General features: G+C 39.0%; 1 protein-coding gene across 1 annotated transcript; it reads right to left on the bottom strand.

Annotated features, from left to right (window-relative positions):
• Positions 1-7,314: 7,314 nt before the first annotated feature.
• LOC109486632 lies at positions 7,315-19,516 on the bottom strand. Its single transcript, XM_019790490.1, has 7 exons — positions 19,244-19,516; positions 18,542-18,746; positions 12,614-13,159; positions 12,222-12,382; positions 10,650-10,739; positions 9,474-9,600; positions 7,315-8,147 (listed from the first exon to the last, which is right to left on the bottom strand). Exons 1-7 carry the CDS (start codon positions 19,514-19,516, stop codon positions 7,315-7,317), a joined length of 2,235 nt encoding a protein of 744 aa, XP_019646049.1.
• Between the last annotated feature and the right edge of the window lie 1,645 nt (positions 19,517-21,161).

Raw genomic sequence — 21,161 nt, 5'->3', positions numbered from 1 at the left:
AAATGTTGGTAATTAGGCTCATTTGCATATTTTGGTATTTAATCATCCTCATTAAAATACTTTGTTTACTTCTAAAGGGAATTTAGGACCACAAAAATACCTTGTTAGTATAGAGCTCTGTTCACAATTTGTATCTTACCTGGGAACCTCGTTACCTGTAAAAATGATGTAATTATGTAATTATGTAATCATTAGCCTAATTAGGAAAAAATATGTAAACTTTTGTATGTAAAAAGATGAAATTAAAGACCTTTGTTACAAATTGTTTGATCCTAAGATGCTGAAAATTTGAAGATTGTAGCATGAAAACTTTAAGAGATACAATAAAATGTATGTCAGATATTGTTGATTTATGGTCTCTTTTGGTGCCATGACTAATTAGCCTATTCCCATAGGACCAATACTTAAGCATCTTCCAATGAAAACGTCAAAATCATAAACTTTGAAAAATTCTAGAAAATCTCAACTTTGTCCAATTTTATGAGAAATGAAGCATTCTGACCGGAAAAATCTACTCTATAACATGGAATCATTTTTAATAATCCTTGGCACCCCCCCTATTTTTAGTTGTGACATCCCTACCTAAAACAATCACCCAACACATCTAGAGAGACGTTCCATGTACTTATGTGATTTATAATCTTAGAATTCCATGTATTTATGTGATTTATAATCTTAGAAATCTTAGAATAGTTGTATAAGTAGAGTCACTGAATACTGTCAACTACATGTACCGTTATATAGTGTAGCGTATCGTAGCATTTATATGTAGAATTTAACATTCCTGGCAAGTAACTTAGTCTACACTCTGTTTAGCAGTCATAGACCATGTTTTGTATAGGTACAACTGCTCACGGTACCCTCCATGAGTATAGTATAGCATAAGGTAGAACGCACGTGTAGAGTCGAAATATTTTCTAACCAGTAGTTCTTAATAACACTCTGTCAGACACAGTAACCGTTGACCATATATGTAGCATTATGATAGACACATACCAACTAGTAATTTTATTACTTGCCATCCATTGTACCCGTGACAAACGTTGTGCAATAAACTTTGACTTGTAAACTGCCTGTAAATAGGCTCGCCACGTGACTGTAAATAGGCTAGCTGCCATTATTGTGGCGAATTTCCCCACACCTAAGCAGGTAAATGTTTGTTCATGAGTCTTACTGATTGACCTTTCTCCTCTCGTATCCCTTCAATAATATTTGATCAGCTCTGCCGAGTGAGTGATTGAGTGAGTGAGTGATTGAGTGAGTGAGTGAGTGAGTGAGTGAGTGAGTGAGTGAGTGAGTGAGTGAGTGAGTGAGTGCATAAGGCAATTTTAGAAACATAGCTCCTTACGAGACACAGAGAAAACATGCACTGGAAATTAAAAGACAAGTCGTCACTTTCTTACACAACTGAACATTTGTTTTCAAGAAGGTTTACATGAGTCTGTCACGGAATATACAGAATGGAATGGACATGGACATGGAATATACATGTATTTGACCTTCTTCAGAAAACTATTCCAACAATATCAAGATTAAAGGTAAAAAGACATTTGTAATCACATGTACAGGTACCTTCTTGAAATATCTCAATCATTGATGAGAATTTAGGAGTGCACAATGTAGGTAAATCTGGTGATTCTGTTATAATGTTGGCATGCATCTGTTCTAAGTATAAACACTACTTAAATAAATCAAACATTTTCCTGAAGGTTGAGAGGGATTGGGAGAGAGAATGAGATGGAGTGAGATGGAGAGATGGAGACAGAGTTGGAGAGATGGAAAGATAAAAAGATAGACTGAGATATGAGGAGATGGAGGCAGAGTGTGAGAGAGATTGACAGAGAAATAGAGATGGATAGATGATGTGAGAGAGATGATGGGAGAGAGATGGACAGAGAGATAGAGATGGACAGAGATAGAGATGGACAGAGATATGATGGGGGAGAGAGATGGAGAGAGAAGAGATGGAGGGAGAGATGATGAGAGAGAGATGGACAGGGAGATGGACAGAGAGATGGAGAGAGAAGAGATGGAGGGAGAGATGATGAGAGAGATGGACGGAGATGGACAGAGATGGAAAGAGAGAAGAGATGGAGGGAGATGATGGGAGAGAGATGGAGAGAGAGATTGACAGAGATAGGGATAGAGATGATGGGAGAGATGGAGGGATGGACAGAGAGAGATGGAGAGAGATGATTGGAAAAAGATAGAGAGATTGACAGATAGATGGGGAGAGAGATAGAAATGGATAAAGATGATGGGAGAGATGGAGAGAGATGATGGGAGAGAGATAGAGAGATGGACAGAGAGAGATGATAGGAGATAGATGGGCAGAGAGATGGACAGATGAAGAGAGACAGAGATGGAGAGAGAGATGATGGGAGAGGGATGGACAGAGAGATTCATATATATATATATATGAAGAGAGATGATGGGAGAGAGATGGAGAGAAAGATGGAGAGATGAAGAGATGGAGAGAGTGATGGAGAGATGGAGAGTGAGAGATGGACTGATGGAGAGATGACGCGAGAGATGTGGAGAGAGTGTGAGAAAGAGATGGAGAAAGAGATGGTAAATAAAATAGTTGGAGTCATTCAAGGCGCCTTAGATACAGAGACAAAGAAAAAACACATGCTGTCAAATATATTGCTAAGCCATCAAGAAGTTAATGAATGTGCTAATCACAAAATGTTTATACCATATTGTCTAATATATAATGCATCTTGGCCTCCATATACAAACAGTTACACAATGCTCAATACAATAGGCTAAAATATTAATACATATCACAATATGGACTGCTAAAACTGATACAGCTATATCATAATGTATACACAACGCGAGGCTACTTACTTTGAGAGTACATATACACACCCTGACAACACTGACAACAATAGAAATTATTGTAATTTGTATGCATCAATCTTTTGTTCATTACTTTTGCACAATCAGACTATGGTCTGCATGCACACTAACATGTCCCTTCTGTATTGAAAATATAATAAACGTACACAAAAGTAGTTTTAACTACTTTTGCGTAGTACTACGTTTATTACATGCAACATGGCAAGTGACACTTGTATATATTAAAGTATATATCAGTATCACTTGCTGTGTTGCATCATGTAATAGTGAACGGCACTATCGTTCTAAAAATGTATGAATTTCACATTTGTCACATTCATGTTGAGATACAAAAATATCGTTGAAGAGGTTCATCAGTCACGTAGAATTAACAGTTAGTAGAAATTTTTCGATCAGAAAAATAAAGAAATGAATCACTACAATCGTCACTATAATCGTACCATTCTTGTTTTCTACGTATAATTGCTATAGAAAGCAAATAGAGATAACTTTGTAAGGATACAAACATTATTTTCAATATCACCCTGGCCTTAGATTTCTTAAAATCACCCCTACTTTTCTGGGGCACCTGAATGAAATATTAAGTATGGGGGCCAATTTAGAAATAATTGCCAAATATCAATGTCAAGTTTTGGCACTCAGTAAGGACAAACATAAGTTGCTAATGCTAAAAATTAATAAACAAGGATAAACAGCAACAGAGATCGCCAAAGTAGTTTGAAGTTCACCCCCCAATGTTATGAGATTACAATAAAAATAATACAAACATCTGGAAGGTACTTGGGGAGTTATGGGGATATCATTGCTGCATGGTGAAACTGTAAGCTAGTCCAAATTCAATGGCAAAATGTCAATTTTTTATTTATTTATTTATTTATTGATCTTAAAAACAGTTGGGTGGTACCTTCAGTTTAGGACAACTGATTTCCAAGGTAGCCCAACATAAGACAGAACAAGTTACGAAGGACATACATGTAAACGATCAATGACTAAACATAGAGATAATAAATAATATGAACAAAGTATTCAATCATTGGAAACAGGACGTGTCAACCAAAACAAAATAGTCAAAATCATAAGGCATAATCAATCCAAATTTATAGTTGGATTAAAAATAGAGATAATAAATAATATGAACAAAGTATTCAATCATTGGAAACAGGACGTGTCAACCAAAACAAATAGTCAAAATCATAAGGCATAACCAATCCAAATTTATAGTTTGATTAGAAACAGGACTGTTTTTATGGGTTCACCACACCACGAAGTGGTGGTGAACCCATATTGCTTTTTCTGATGTTTCTTCTCCTCCTTCTCCTTCTCCTTCTCCTTCTCCTGCCATTTTTTAAATGGATTCAGCTTCTTCATTTTAGGGCCTAAGGTCCTGAAATTTGGTATGGAGGTACAGTGGGCAAATACCCCTAGGCGTTTTTTAAATTTTTGTGATACAGGCTTTTAGAATGGTTTTATTTGAGTTTTTTGGCTGTGTTATAGCGAATGTATTACTGAGTTAGTGTGCAGTGTTACCACATTTGGGCATGAGTCATCACAATGGAATGCAGGGCATCAACCAATAGGCATGCAGCTTTCCTCTATTCTCCTTGCTGATTGGCTGTTGGAATTGAACAGGCTTAACTTAATTAATACCTGCTCAGATCCATTCCATACTGACAGTATGTCTGTATTCAAGTGTTTTGGTAGGTATTTCAAGCTTTCCTGCTCCAGCATTGGAATGTGGGGCATGAACACTTCTTTTTTTTCTTGAAAATCAACAGTTTGCATTATGCAATTAAAAATCCTAACCAATAATGTAGGGAATAGCTATCCAACTGTTGTAGTCTTAGTTGTATGTTACTTCATACTATAGTTATATCAATGTAAAGCATTGTTTTCCCTTGTGTTTCTCATTCTTTCCCTGCCATGTCGTAAAATGTGGTGAAGCCATTGCTGTATTTGCTCCAAAGCAAATGTCGGCCTTTCTAGTTTGAATATGAATTCCATTTTAAAACTACAGTACAGACAATAATACAGGTCCCCATGTACATAAAACTGCAGTGAAGTATTTCTCTATTGTGCACTTTCTCATTACTTCTGGATACGAAAGTATTGTTTTGGGTGGCTGGGCTGTTTGTTTAATTTGTGTGCTTGTTTGTCCGGACAGAGTAGGTTGGCAGCACGCACGTGAGTGGGGAAGATTAACAGCCAGAATGACAAGTGATAATTTCAACAAAGGGAGATGAGGATAGGTTGATATTACGTGGATAGTAAAGACTGACAGGCAGAATTACAGGAAGTCAAAATGCTTTCCAGAAATCTGAAATTTCCTTTTTTTTTCTTATGGCTTCACCACACTATCGGAAACATATTGTGTTCTCTGGTTTTTCTTATTCTTCTCCTCCTTAGTCTCCTCCTCCTGCCTTTTCAATGGATTCAATTCTGCCATTTGTCAGCCAAATAACCTGAACTTTCGCATGGAGGTAGAGTAATCAAATACCCCAAGGCGTTTTTCTTTTAACATTTCTTGGACACAGGCTCTTACAATTGTTTTTTTTTTTACATTTTCTGACAATAATCTGTACATTTGGGGTAATGGAGACCTAGTATTACACCCCACCTATCTCAAATTTGGTGTGGGCATACTTTATATAGAGATAACTTTCCAAGGCTACAAACATTATTTTCAAGATCACCAAAAGATTTCTTAAAATCACCCCTACATTTCTGGGGCACCTGAATGAAATATCAGGTGAAGTATGGGTGCCAATTTAGAAATAAATGTAAAATATTAATTCAAGTTCTTCATTCATTATATAGCTACCCATTATAATTTTTGGCATACTCTCTGTCAAAATTGTTTAATTTGGGACTTTTTGAGGTCACAATTTAGTGTATAGTGAAGGGGGTGAGTCATCATTTTTGGTTAGGCATCAGAAGGGCATGCAGACCAAGAGTCAATAGGCATGCAGCCATCTTCTATTCTTCTTGCTAATTGGCTGTTGGGATTTAATTCGATTAACTCCATTAACAGCTGCACTAATTGACATGTACTGCAAGTGTTTTGGTAGGTGTTTCAAACTTTCCTGCTCAAGCATTGGGATGCGGTGCATAAACGTGTTTTATCTTGAAAATCAACAGTTTGCATTTTGCAAATAAAAATCCTAACCAATTATGTAGGGGATAGCTATCCAACTGTTGATATTCTTAGTTATATGTAACTTCATACAACAGTTATATCAATGTAAAGCATTGTTATGGCTTCACCAAAAGTGGTGAAGACATATTGCTTTCTCTCATGTTTCTTCTTCTCCTTCTCCTGCCATTTCTTTACATAGATTCAACTCCTTCATTTTTGGGCCAAACAACATTGAATTTGGCATGGGGGTAGAGTGGCCAAATACCCCCAGGCGTTTTTCATTTTTGTGATACAGGCTTTTAGAATAGAAAAGTATAGTTGCAAACATTTGTTTAGAAACGGACGAAAATCCATGCGGATGCCGTCCACATAATCAAACCAGAGTTCCACGATCTCATACCTTCGGCAAATGAGGTTAGCCTTTAAGACTAAGAAAATATAGATAAATCCCCCCGAATGAGCAAATAGGATCCTATATTGCATCAATTATATCTGTTGATCATATTCTACACCAGAAGACAGTCTTATCTTATCAAAATGCCATTATAGTATTTCCTCATAAATTATGCAAATGAGGTCCTTATTTGAATACGTTATGTTTAATCATAACAAGTTATGTTTAAACATAACTATCAAATATTCCAAGTATGAAATTCCAGGCAGTTACCACTATGTATTAAAACATTTTCTCATTAATTATGCAAATTAAGTCCTCATTTGTATAATTGATATCTACCTGTATTTATGCCGTTCTTAATTACATATGACACAACCTTGAATAGTCCTATCATGGAATGCAGCTGATTTATAGAATTTCCTCATTAATTATGCAAATTACATTAATATTTGCATAATTGTAATATCATTATGCCAAGCATCACTTCAGCTACCTACATGCCAAAAATCACGACGATCCATCTATCGGTTCTTGAGTTATCCGCCACATTTTTCAACTAACGCCCCTGCAGTTCCAGAGTAAGCAGCTAGGGGGCTCAAACTCGTGCCACTTCATTCCTAGCCCAAGAGCTATTTACCATGTAAATTTCATGACCCTAGCATGTCCAGATCACGAGATATCAAAATTGGAAGTTCGGCTGCAGTACCATAAGAAGCCGCTAGGGGGCCCAAAATCTCATAAAGACCTACCACCTACCAAATCAAATATTAATCCATCTAAGCTTTCTCGAGTTATGCTGTTGACAAACAGACACACAGACACACGGCAAGGAAAACATAACCTTCGTCAATTCTTGGCGAAGGTAATCAATTGCAACATGGTCCAACCATCGTAAAAAGGCCATTCTCGTGCATCATTATCAGTAGTGGGGGAAGACAGTGATTGTGTTGATGTTGGTCACAACCAGCTGTCCTCCCGGCCCCACTGCAACCCCTTTTGGGTATTCAGCACGGACGGCGATGTGGCGGACATACCTACCCCGGCTTGTGAACACCACCACGCGCTGGTTGTTCGTGTCCACCACCATGATGTGACCGGAACTGTCCACACAGATGCCGCGAGGATGACTCAGGCCGCCACCGCTCTGTCCCGGTCCTCCGAACCTTGACACGTACTGGCCACTCTCGCTAAACTTGAAGATGTAGTGAGTGTCGGAGTCGGTGACGAAGATGTTCCCTTCCTCGTTAGCAGCGACGTACATCGGCCTCCTCATCCCCCGCTGGCCATCCCACAGGTGTGTCCCGTCTGGCTGGAAGGCTTGCACACCGCCACTGTAACCGTCAGACCAGGTGACGAAAACGTGGTCGTTTTGCAAGCCCACGGCCATTCCGCGGAGCACCCCCCGTGGTATATTGTCAGGGAGGTCGAACTTGGCTTTGAGATGACCTTCCCTGTCCAACTGTACCAGGGTGTCGCGGTTGGCAGGGTACCCGCTCATCAAGACCCACAGGTGGCCATCTTTATCGATGGACACATCAACTGGCCTCTTCGACGTGTACCCCAGCCCTGGGCCACCCTGTGGGAACTTGTACAGGAAGGCGCCAGCCATGCTGTACACTTGGAGACTGGCCTGGGACTGGACAGCCACCCAGATATTGCTGTCGGGGGAAACTGCGACCCCGCGTGCGCCGCGCAGTTTTTCAGCCCCCGACCCATCGCCAAAGGTGATGACGTGTTTTTTGTCGCCTTTGTCTGCAGAAGAAGAAAAATAGTGATCTCATTTTCTTTCATATAATTCACATTTCCTTCAATGGCGTGCGTACGTCGCGTTGTGTCATACTTGAAAGTACCCCCACCTTAGTATACATCTCTGGTGTGGTTGAACTCATGACGGAAGTGGTAAGAGCCAGACAAAATATATAACAAAGACACAGTATGTATCTTTAAAGTCCTGATAAATCTAATACACTTATTTTTACTCAAACATGGTACAAAAGCACATACTGAGAGCATGAGAGCAGGTATATGGTTCGTGTCCGTTTGTTTTGGTCATTTCTGATTTATTTTACTTAAAACAAAGTCAGATTTTGGGCCAGGCGTGTGTCTGGTGATAGACTGCTCCAGACAATGGGTCCATGGTAGCCCATGGATCTTCTGAAGCTCTCTCACTGTTTACGGAAAACCAGTTTTTGTTGGTTAGGCCACACCAAGTAAATTTTATGGATGACGTCCTTTGGAGACCCTAAATCTAATGCGAGAGGGCGAAAACAAAACAAGAAGGGCCCTAAAAAACAAGATGCCTAGATTAGAAATATACTAAGAGACGACAAATGTTAGGACACAAATTGAATGAGGTGACACAGTGTAACAAGCAAGAAGTCTTTTATTCATAATCAAAACAGCAATAAATCAGGTGGAACAGTGGACAGTGAACAATTTTCTGTTATTTTATATATACAGGATGGTCCTGTTAATGGTGCAAATTTTCTGTTATTGATATACACTTTCAATATATATCAATAGACACTTTATTCGCGTTACGGGTTTCACATCAATCTGGTGATTTGCGGCACTGTCGTGACTCTTTGGTCATAGTTACAGGAAGCGGAATTTCTTGTTTTTTTTCTAGGGACAGGCCAAAATCAATGCGCGCGCGGACGTCATCCATAAAATTTACTTGGTGTGGCCTTAGTAGTATTTTCCTCAATCAGTGACTCTTTTGTAAGGTAGAAACACGTACCTCCAAATTTTCGATGTCCACTGTGCATCTTGATCACGGAGTGACCTAGTCTCGTGTTCTCGCAAGACTAGGTCACTCCGTGATCAAGATGCAAGGTCGAGACTTGTGTGGATCTTCTGGCCTCCCCGCCTCCTTACGGAGTAGGGGTAGGTAAGACTTGGGCAGCTCCCAACCTCCCAAATTTGGAGGTACGTTGTTTCTACCTTTAGTTACAAAAGAGTCTCTGATTGAGGAATATACTACTAATTGATAATCCTACGTGACTGATGAACCTCTTCAACAGTTTGTGTTGGTAGTTGTACGTTATTGCATGCATGTTATTAGATGTAATGACAAACCTTCAGTAGTAGTGGCTGAAACCGGCTTGTTGGTTGGTGCAGGTCCTGTTGCAACAGGCTTGTTGATTGGTGCGGGTCGTGCTACAGTGATGACGTGTGAGGGACCACGTCCGTGGACCGGACTCACCTAAACAGTTAGAAGGAGACAAACGGTAAACATGCCATCGTTGGTGCAATAGCAGGGTTCGAAATACTTTAAGCAAAAGTTAGGTTGCCCCTCAATATTTAAGGTTGCCTCATGAGTTAAAATGAAAATAAATCATTAGCCTTCATACTTCATAACTTGACAACAAAAAGAATTAAACCATGTGACTACAACTTGATTGTAATGGGGCTACTTGTACTCGACGGCCCGAAAAAGGGAGTGCAAGGAGCCCTGCTGGAAATAGGATGGCACCCAAGCTAGACCGAGGTGGGGCACACTTAGTTTCAGAGGCCGCAAGCCAGGCAACCTGGCGTCTTTCACAAGTTTCACACAGAATGGATGGCTTGGTATGTTGCACCCTGAATAGGCATATGCAACATTCTATAATCTAAATTTCTTTCTATCACATCTAATTCCCTGTTGTGAAAAGACATATTGGGGATTAAAGCATGCCATAAAACGTCCCAAAGGACAATGCTTTTTAAGAAATTATAGCTCATCTGCAACTCATATACTTTTTTTTTTACTTTATATTCACCACAAAGCCAGGCTCATAAGAGTCACTCAAGTGGTTGAGATACTGTACTAGACAGTGAGGACAGGCGTTGGTTCACCTTTGAGTCTGTAAACGTAGTTCGGATATTAGGGATAGAACTTTTAAACCGTAATGGTAACCTGCTATTTTATGACCACCATGGCTGCAATTATGCCAAGCCCTAATCTCTGTCACACATCCAGAACCTTCCCCTGACCTAAAACCAACCAAGATTGCTTGAAGGTTGTGAGTAGCCTGATACGATTTATATGGGAATCGGATTCGAATTAAAAGTGAGTGTCAACCACGTACTGAACTACTTTCGAACACCGGGAAACCACCAACCAACCATGGTCTACCCTCCTGACACCAGCCGACCCAGTCGACCTTGCCCCTGACCTACTCCTAACCATGGTTTGAGGGTCTAGTGCTAAGGAGGCCATATTTGGCTATGTGTGACAGGGGTTTAACCCAAGAAACACTGACAAGTACACACCTTGATGACGTCAGCCGATGTCACTTGGTCAGTCTTCATCATCAGAGCAGTACTTCCAGTGGTGTTATGTTCCACTTTGGTTGTAGCCGACTGTAAAGAGATAATTAAACAATGCTGATCGTGGACTATAACATAAAGAGCAACATGGGTTGAAGTATTCATGACATGTAATTGAGAACGAGAAGAACATCTGAGGATATAGATTATGTAAATGAAGACCTAGTTTGCATAATTAATGGAAAATTGCTATAATTTCATAGTTGTAACTGCTGGGAATTTCATACTTGCCGTGTTTGGAAGTTACGTGAAGGTGAACATCAGAAATATCATTTATTTAAATTATGACCTCATTTGCATAATTTATGAGGACGTGATTGAATAGCCTTTTTTGTTAAGATAAGGCTGTCATTAGGTGGAGAATATGATCAACTGATGTAAAAATGCAAATGAGGCTATTATTTGCGAAATCAATGATTAAAATTGTATAATTCGTCAACCGGAAGGGATAACATCATTTGGCGAAGGTATGAGATCGCGGAACTCTTGTTATATATTAAAACTATCTAAATCCAAACTTGATTTGTCTCAAACAATGACTTTATTTTGTTGTTTGCACAAAATGATTTAAAAATATGTTTATAATTTCAGTTAAACAAGAATTCATAGCTCACCTACAAGCTCAATCTGATATTCTTATAAATTTAACGTTGTTTAGACATCAGGGAGCATAGAATTCGCCAATAGTCGTCTATTGTTTTGTGACAACCATGGCAGGGATTATACTAAATACGAACCTATCCCAAACACAAGGAAGGCTGGCAAGTACTGACCTTGATGACGTCAGCAGTTGTCATCAAGGTCAGCACTTTGACAGTACTCAACAGCCGAGGAGCACTTTGCCAAACAGTACTGTCAGTTGTGTTAGGACCTGCTGTGGTTGTAGCGGACTGTAAAGTGGTAAATAAACTATGCTTGTTGCGCCATCTTTTGAATTTTTAAGAGGAAATCGTTATCAGCAGATTGATAATGAAAAAAGTGGTTCCCTTATTTCGTATGGACGTAGTTTCCCTTTGACCATTTTTGCACGAAACGGATTCAGACCTCATAAAGCTAGGGCGTAGTAACAATCCATGCAATAATCCATGCAACAGTGGGTCGACCTTTTAGACATGCTATTCCACTAAACGTCGCTAGATGTCACTGTTGATGTCACACTGCAATTTTTTTTTATTCTGGTGTTGACTTTCATATCAAAGTTACGTTATTGTTATATATTAAAATTATCTAAATCCAAACTTGGGTCACCAGTAATATTAGGTCTCTACAGAAAATGTTTAATTAACATAGTTTATGTAAGATTCATTTACCCGATTTCTGCAATTTTGAACATTTTTACATAATTTTGGGCCTACATTGAAATAAATTACTACCGCAAATTTTTATTCAATAACGGAGCCGTTCAAATGGCAAACCTGCCCGTTTTTTCAAAAGCACCTGTTTCCACATCATCCATGTTTTAATTTCACATCATTCATGTTAAAATAAATTTTCAAAACAAATCAGTTAACTTACAGAGTCGTGGTTGCAAGAGCGGCAGAAGTGCGTCAGAAGTACAGGGACTACGATCATCAGTGTCACCATGACAACGGACGATATGGCAGCACCAATCAGCAGGCGTGTCGACAGGCGATGACGTAGTCGTCCCCAAATGGTGCGACTCTCTTGGGCTACGGCTACAAGGGGGACAGAAAAGAAATATATGTTTGTTCTCAATTAGTATTCTTATGATTAATTTGTTGAGTAAATTATAATAATAACGGACTGTTGTATATTAATTGTGGTTGCTAACAATAGCACACTTTTCGTGTCAATTTTGTGTATAGACTTCTCTCCTACAAATATGAATAAGATTTATATATTCAGACTTAGCAACTTTCATTAGACAATACTGCTTTTATACCGACCTGGAGGCTGGTTAGGGCTGGAGTCGTACATGGCGTTTGGCTGCAGCTGATCGAGGATGGCTTGCGGATTCAGCAGCATCTGTGGCCAGCTCGGCAGTTGTTGGGCTCCGCCGGGCCGTCTTCCGGGTCTCGGTGTTGAAGGGACAGGTGGTGGGCCGTCATCCCGGTTCAGGGCTGGCCCGAGACCCTGCCTGAAGGCATCCCCGTCCTTGTAGGTGTGTGTGGCGGCCGTCACAGGACGGTCTCCGTCGGTGCTTCTTGCTGGCCTCGGTGTAGACGGAAGAGTCGGTGCTTTTCGGTTCAGAGGTTGTCCAAGACCCATGAACGTGTCCCCATCCTCATACGTGTGCCCAGGTTGGGCCCCGCCGGTGGTTATTCCTGGCCTCTGGGTAGAGGGTACCGGCCGGGCGCTGCGGGCATCTCGGTTCGGAGGATGACCGGGGCCGTCTGCTGGTGTACTATGGTCTGCCGGATCGCCCGAGGCTGACATCTCGGCTTGTGTTGCCCCGACCACATCGTTTGGATTTGCTTGTTGGTCATCGGGTTCTACAATAGAAGAAACGGAATATATTAACAATTTACAATTCAGAAACGTCTGTAGATACAGACACACACACACACACACACACACACACACACACACACACACACACACACACACACACACACACACACACACACACACACACATGTATCGTCTCTACTGCCTTGTTGCCCTAACTTTTTGTACAAGGACGTTTGGCAAACAAGTGAAAACACAACAGGAATGATTCAAAGAACATTAATATTCATCCACACCCCTGTGTTGGAAATCGTGCAAAAAAACTCCTTTCATCTCTTTTAGTTCTTCAATATTCACAAACACAAGCTATCCGGTATATGCAGGAAAATAAGTCTACGATATGCCGCAGGAGAGCGTAAAAACGCTCCCCACAACAAAATAAACGACAATATTTTGCTGTTCTTTTATGATAACTTATAACAAGATTTTAAAGTACAACATTAATAAGCTCTTAGTCTAAAGCTAGTGAAATAGTCCGGGAAATTTGAAAATTCACAATACGTGGTAGTAAGTATAACTGGCATATCTAAGCCATGGGTACGTGTTATTAGTTATAATTACGTTAAAATTATCGCAAATCGGTTTATCACTTGTATCATTACCATGCACTATGTACTAGTAAATTTTGGGACTTCTATTTTTGCGTGTATGTGCGGTTTTTTACACGTTGTCCATTACTAGAGACATATCTATAAGGTATCTTAGATATTCAATAATATCATTGCAATAAGATATTAAATATTTTTTTAAACTCAAAGCAATGGGTTAAAATGCTGACTTGATTAAACATAGAAGTCTTAACACACGATCATAACCCACCTAACGTGTGCAGTAAATGCTTATGATTATTCAAAACTATATTTAGATATCAACAGACTACTTCTCAAAGAGGCGTGATCCAGAATTTATTTGGTGGCTGTTTTTGGCTTAAGAACATATATTTCCTACAAATGAGGCACATACACACACACGCACACACACACACGCACACACACACACACACACAAACACACATACATACACACATACATGTACGTACTCACACAAACACACAGACAAATACACACACACACACGCACAAGCATATACATATACATGCACACAAATATACATACACACACACACACGTAGGCACACATACACAAAGACTTACATACAGAGAGAGAAGGCAGCATTCTTTCTGCTCTAGCGTGGCATCCGACAGGGATGTCCACTTTACTGCGCCTTTATTGGCACAAAAAAAAATCGACAAACCGACTTAATTAAATCTATCAAGGTTGAGGTTCATAATTTTGAAAATTAAAAAAATATATCCTTTTACTTCCTCTGGGACAACAAACCTGATAAAATGAAATGTGAAACATTATACTCCAGTTACACAGAACACGGGGGAACAAAATGATTGATACATATTCCAAGTGTAAAAATTAACAAGAGACATGGGTAAAAAGATTGATACATTACTATTTAAAATAACATACCAAGTTGGCAAGTAATACTTTTACATTTTATTTCTAAACTTGAGAAAAAAATTAATATTTTCAGATGTAGTTTTGATGTTAAAAGAAATGCCCCACTCCTGAATAAAATGACTAATGACAGAATTTGGTTGAACAAATAATAATATGCAAGAAGGACCACATAAGTTGGATCGATAAATGTAAAATACCGATATTAAATTCCAATAGTAAATATTTGTATTTCCTCTGTCTTGTAAAAAAAAACAACTTGACAATACCAACTTCGCAAACTTACTGGAATAAATTATTTCCCAATCTAAATTGGAAGAAAATATGGAAAGCTCAAACCTTGAATTTAGAATAGAACAGATTGTTAACTGTTCCGAATTGTTTATGTTCTTGTTGTAAGGGCCCTTTATAATAGCCTCCGGCTAGTTGGGCAGTCCTGGCTGTATACATATGTCTTATACAGCCTAATAAATCAAATCAAACAGATTGAAAGGATTCAACTTCCAAGTACTTTAAAAAAATACTTCCTTGCCATTTTTTACTATACAAATCGAAAATAGTAAACACCCCTGGGGCTATCTACAGTCCCAAATGTGAGATTGGATTCAGGATGAAAACTACGCACATATTTTCTTGTGTATACGGCTAAAGACTACTGGAAAAAAATAGAATATTCACTTTATGAAAAGAGCATTAATATTGATTTCAATAATGTAGCATCTGTAATCTTTGGAGATAATATATATTTTACCCCGGCAAAATTATGCCATATATATGTCCTGGCTTGGATGTAAAGATAACATTGAGTTTGTTATTAGAAAGCACAATGTATTTTATCTGTTTGTAACGCTAAAACAAGAAATGTAATACGCATATATATCATGTGAAACCACAAAGAAACCTCTACATTGATAGGTTCATTATGACCAACAGTGCTCTGTTGGCACTAAAACTTTTATGTAAATTTGTTAATGCTGTATTCTGAATTCAAGGCACCATGTGTACAGCTGTTACGACTGCAGATATGCACTACATGAAAATACTTACTGTAAGTGTAATGCATCCAACAGAACATGTAGATTACTGGTAATGTTATGCGGTCCACATTACCATTTGTTCCTGTGTTATGTACTTTGCACATACTTATAAACTGCACATACACACACATACATTTTTTTTAGTCTGGATAAAAGGTAATGGGAAACATTTATTTATCATACATTAGAGGCAAAGTAATTACTGGCATTAAAAACCCAACAGAAGGCACAATATACTGTCGAGATATTGTACCAAAAAGCCATTAAACCCAAAAATTATATTGACAAATATTTTGAGAATATGCAACCGGACAACATCTTTAAAGCTCCGAACAGAAAATCATTTTATCAATCAATAAACAAGATAGAGTGAGAAAAATCCCCCTTTTTAATGATAAAGAAAAGCCCTGGTTTAAATGGGATCCTAGAACCAGATGTCATAAATTCTTTTTTAATGGGGTGATAGTCCAAAGTCAAACTATTTTTAAGGGATCTAGAAAACCGTCAAAATCAACACCATATCTCTTAACCTATCCAATCAAATACTTATTATTATGTCAAAATACCTCTGTTTTAAAAAGCCATCATTTTGATTTGAAAAGAAATGTAGAAGTATAATATTATAAACATATTTATATTTAAATATACAATTTTATGTTGGTATGTGACCTACCACAATAAGTGATAGTGTCTTCCTGATTACTTGTAACATGTGTTTATGTAATCCTAAAAGGGGTAAAGAAAACCCCTGTTATAGATGGGATCCTAGAACTAAATTCTTTTATAATGGGGTGTTAGTCCAAAGTCAAATTATTCCAAAGGGATCTAGAAAACCGTCAAAATTAACACCATATCTCTTCACATACCCAATCAAATGTCTACTATTATGTAAAAAAAAAATACCTGTTTTCAGAATCATTTCGAGTTGAAAACAAATGTATAAGTAAAATATTACAGGAATTTGAATACACCATTTTATGTTGGCATATGACCCACCACAATAAGTGATATAGGATTAAAGAAAATGTTAAATAAAGGGAATTCTATGAAATCAAAATCTTAAAAATGAATACCTTCGAAACACCGGTGTGACATATGTTGAATCAACAACTGAAAAACATCTTAGTTTTCAAAGCGCAAACAGTACCTAACATCCACACTGCAGTAGTACAGTCAAAGTGGCAGAACACAGAGCTTAGTTCTATAATAAAGGACACCAAGGTGACTCTACGCGGTAAAAATCATATGAGGGTTCACTAAATAAACACGGCTAACTTAAATGTTGAAATTTACGGTATACATGTAATGTACAAAATAACTGAAAACAAAAAGCAAGAGAAGCAAAAATTCCCAGGTTATATAGCGCCAGGGGTCGATATACGACATACTAAATGTAGTGTTGACGTCATACAGCTTGTTTTTGTGTTTTGAGAAGTTAGAATATTTTATGTTCCAAATTAAATGACTTACAATAGTTCAAATCTGTGAAATCAGACACCAAGGGTGGTAACAGGCTCCTCAGATATGTTCGGGTGTGACCGTGAACAATTTTGTAGAAAAGAATGAGAGAATGAATATGTCGGCGGTCGGACAATTTTTCCCACCCTAGTGCATTAGGAATAGCTTTGTACGAGGACCCTCTAATCGCACCCGATACAGTAAGGACGTGTCTATGTGGAATCACCCAAACCGCGATTCGGGTAACTCACATTCCTCACATCTGGTCCACGTGACACACACACCTGTGAAACCGTGTCCGAACACAATACGCTCGAGCTACATTTATTGATGTTTGATGATATCACACAAGGTGGCGTGTTATTAATGTCAGAGGTCAACGACCTGCTTGCTGATGCCCCCCTCCCAGCGTATCTCGGCCGAATGCCGACGTGGTCCCGCCAGAGGCGGTGAAGCTCGTCCTAGAACGGACACATTATTTGACCATTACTGCTCTTTAAGTTGCTGCCACGTAAAAGTTGGTATTGCATATAAAAAAAGAAATATCACCCCGTAATCCATGACCAGGCGAAGTTACATTGAAATCATATTGCGTTCAGACGCAAATCGCGATGCGGGGAAACCGATTCGAAACCACCTCTAGAAGTGGCTTGGGATCGAGGCGCTTTCAATGTGATTTCGGAGCGTTCACATGGAGCCAACCGGCTTCGGGGTAAACCACATGTAAACCGCCTTGGGTGATTCCGCATAGACACGGCCTATAGGCACGGCCTAAGTGAGCATTCATGTTGTAAACGTTCAATCTGATGTGGGTCAGCAGTAGTGTAGCTGTGCAATACAACATCCCCATATTCTAATATAGGCCTAATATAAGATTTATAGATTATTTCTAGAACCTTACGAGACAACTTAAATTTTAGTTTATTAAAGATTACATTTTTTATGCGTTAGCCAACAGCTATAATATATGAGAGTTCCATGACATATTAAATGATAGATGGATTCCAATTTGTTTATGGCATTTCACTCGCTTGACAAATTCATTGCCAAGAAGAAGAGGAGGGTGGAGAGGAGGAATTACTTTCTTAGAAAAGCACATTTCAACAGTTTTAGAAGGATTCAATTCCATTAACCACAAATTCGTCCATGACATAATTTTGGAAAGATCAGAGGTAAGCCTACTGTGGCGTCATACAGCTTGTTTTTGTGTTTGGGGGAATATTTTGTGTTCAAAAATTATAAATGACTTATATACAAAAGTTCAAATCTGACAACAACTAGAGTGTGACATTGTAAACATCGAACATGTGTCGATGAAGGTTAGACATCCAGGTAATAAGATACGCCAAAAAGCAGTAACTAAAGCAACTGGATATGTATAAATGTTACAGTTGGAACTGACCTGACGGTAGATCTAGGTCTGCCCCGTACATCGGGTTCAGCGGCAGCTTGACGAGGTCTTCCTCCCGTAGCCTGTGCCGGTACACGCCTGCCGTTCTCCCGTCTCTCTGTTTCGGGAGGAGTAGAGTCACCGATGGTTCGTCTGGAGCCTGTTCGGGGGGACGAGGCGGTAGTCCCAGGGTCTCCTGGGTGTGACTAGACGGTACCTGGAAAAACAGTTTATTTCTTTCTTTACTTCAGAGGACAAGAACATTATACAATACCACCGTTAAACGCTTAACTGGAGTATAGTTTACGTACAATACGGTAAAAGTCGACACAACTTTTTAGATTGATGATTAAAACAATTGAACACTCAAAGCCATTCTCTCGATACATACATCCATATATTACATATCTATCCGTCTATCTATCCATCTATCTATCCAATCTACATCTAGCTATCTATCCATCTATCTATAGACACATACACCAATTGTACATTTGTTTTCTTTCTTTTTATTCACATTTATTGAGCAAAAATTTTCCTTACTTATAGTGGCCCTCTCCTCCCCACACATACAGATAAAGGTAACAACAGAAATAAACAAAAAAGTACCAACATTATAACAAAAAAATGAAAAAGTACATAATTAGCTGGTGTACACAACAGAAAAACAAGAAAATTGTATATCAATTTTACTGATTGACAAAGTCTACAAACCTTCCATTTCCTTCTTCCACGTCTCCATCTAGAACGGTGAGTCGGATCCTCCGGAATTTGTCCGGAGTGACGAGACTGTAGCCCCTGAGTCTGTTTGGGGCGACAGGACGGATCCGTCCAGGTCTGTTCGGGGCGACAATACGGATCCTTCCGGGACTGTTTGGGCGGAAGAGGCGGAGGTATCCCCGGATCCTGGCGGTTGAAATCCCCCTGGAGGACTGACATTTCTATTTCTTCACTCTCCAGACGTGGTGTCTCCCGTGGGTCAGCCATCACTGCGGATATCTGTTTGTTGTTTAGACTTGCTGTAGTTCGTCTGCCGGCGGCGCACCCGCCAGCCAGCACTTTGGCTGGCACATAATCTGAATCTGATCTGCGCTTTGTTCTAAGCTGACCCTACTTATGAATAGTACCAACTTTAACCCTATTCAGACCGAGCTTTTCTTGGCATGGTCAGACGGGAGGTGGCCTTTTGAAACACGTTGCCATGGCAGTAACTTATGTAATTAATGTGAAATTGTTGCTAGATACATTTTAGGAAAAGTCACCAAATTTGATGGTTCTAGCGCAAGCCGTTTGGGTGCTATCCGAGACGAAAATGGCCGCGGGCCTCAAAAGCCACCCCCAGGTCTGAATAGGGTTAATGTCTAGAAATCAGATGTAGTGTTCACATGCATAACCACCACGCGAGACTTACTGCGTATTAGTGTGTATTATCTAATTTACCGTACTATTTTACTACTACACTAAGAACTTAGTCATGTCGTGCAATGAAATCGCCGTGGATTGTCATAAAAGAATAGCAAATAGTTTGTCATATATTTTGCGACAACGTTTTCTTTCGGTCACGTACACACGCTCTCCTGTGGCATATCGTAGACTTATTTTCCTGCATATACCGGATAGCTTGTGTTTGTGAATATTGAAGAACTAAAAAAGATGAAAGGAGTTATTGTCTTTGAACTTTGTAATACAGGGGTGTGGATTATTTAATATTCTTTGAATCATTCCTGTTATACCTTTGTTTAAGCTTATACAATAAGTTCGGGCAACAAAGTAGCAGAATCGATACATATGTGTGTGTGTGTGTGTGTGTGTGTGTGTGTGTGTGTGTGTGTGTGTGTGTTGTGTGTGTGTGTGTGTTTGTGTGTGTGTCTGTGCGTGTGTTTGGGTGTGTGTCTGTGTGTGTGTGTGCGTGTGGTGTGGATTAATATTAATATTCTTTGAATCATTCCTGTTATACCTTTTTTAACCTCCTAGCTTACACAATAAGTTCGGGCAAGAAAGTAGTAGAGTCGATACATATATGCGTGAGTGAGTGAGTGAGTGTGTGTGTGTATGTGTGTGTCTGTCTGTGTCTGTGTGTACCTGTGTCTGTCTGTGTGTGTGTGTGTGTGTGCGTGCGTGTGCGTGTGTGTGCTTGCGTGTTTGCGCGCGTGCATGTATGTGCTTCATTTGTAGGAAATAAAAGTGCTTAACCAAAAACAGCCACCAAATAAATTCTGAATGACGACCCTTTGAGAATTAGTCTATTGAAATATATAAATATAGTTTGAATAATCATGAGCATTTACTGCACACGTTAGGTGGGTTATGATCATGTGTTTATTCCTAAGACTTCTGTGTATAATCGATTTAGCATTTTAACCCATTACTATGATTTTGACCAAATGTTTTAATATCAATTTGCTTATGTCAATTATATTATTAAATATATAGATATTCTAGATATAAATCTATCCATGCACAACATGTCAAAAACCGCACATGCACACAAAAATAGAAGTCCCAAAATTTACTAGTACATAGTGCATGGTAGTAATACAAGTGATAAACCGATTTGCGATAATTTCAACGTGACTCGTTCCTTCATTGCGCTGTTCGCCTTTATAACAAGACAATCCAACAGTAGTGTTAT

Source organism: Branchiostoma belcheri, unplaced genomic scaffold, assembly GCF_001625305.1.
Source record: "Branchiostoma belcheri isolate BF01 breed outbred unplaced genomic scaffold, Haploidv18h27 scaffold82, whole genome shotgun sequence".
Classification (NCBI taxonomy): domain Eukaryota; kingdom Metazoa; phylum Chordata; class Leptocardii; order Amphioxiformes; family Branchiostomatidae; genus Branchiostoma; species Branchiostoma belcheri.
This window is presented reverse-complemented; position numbering and strand designations above follow the sequence as displayed.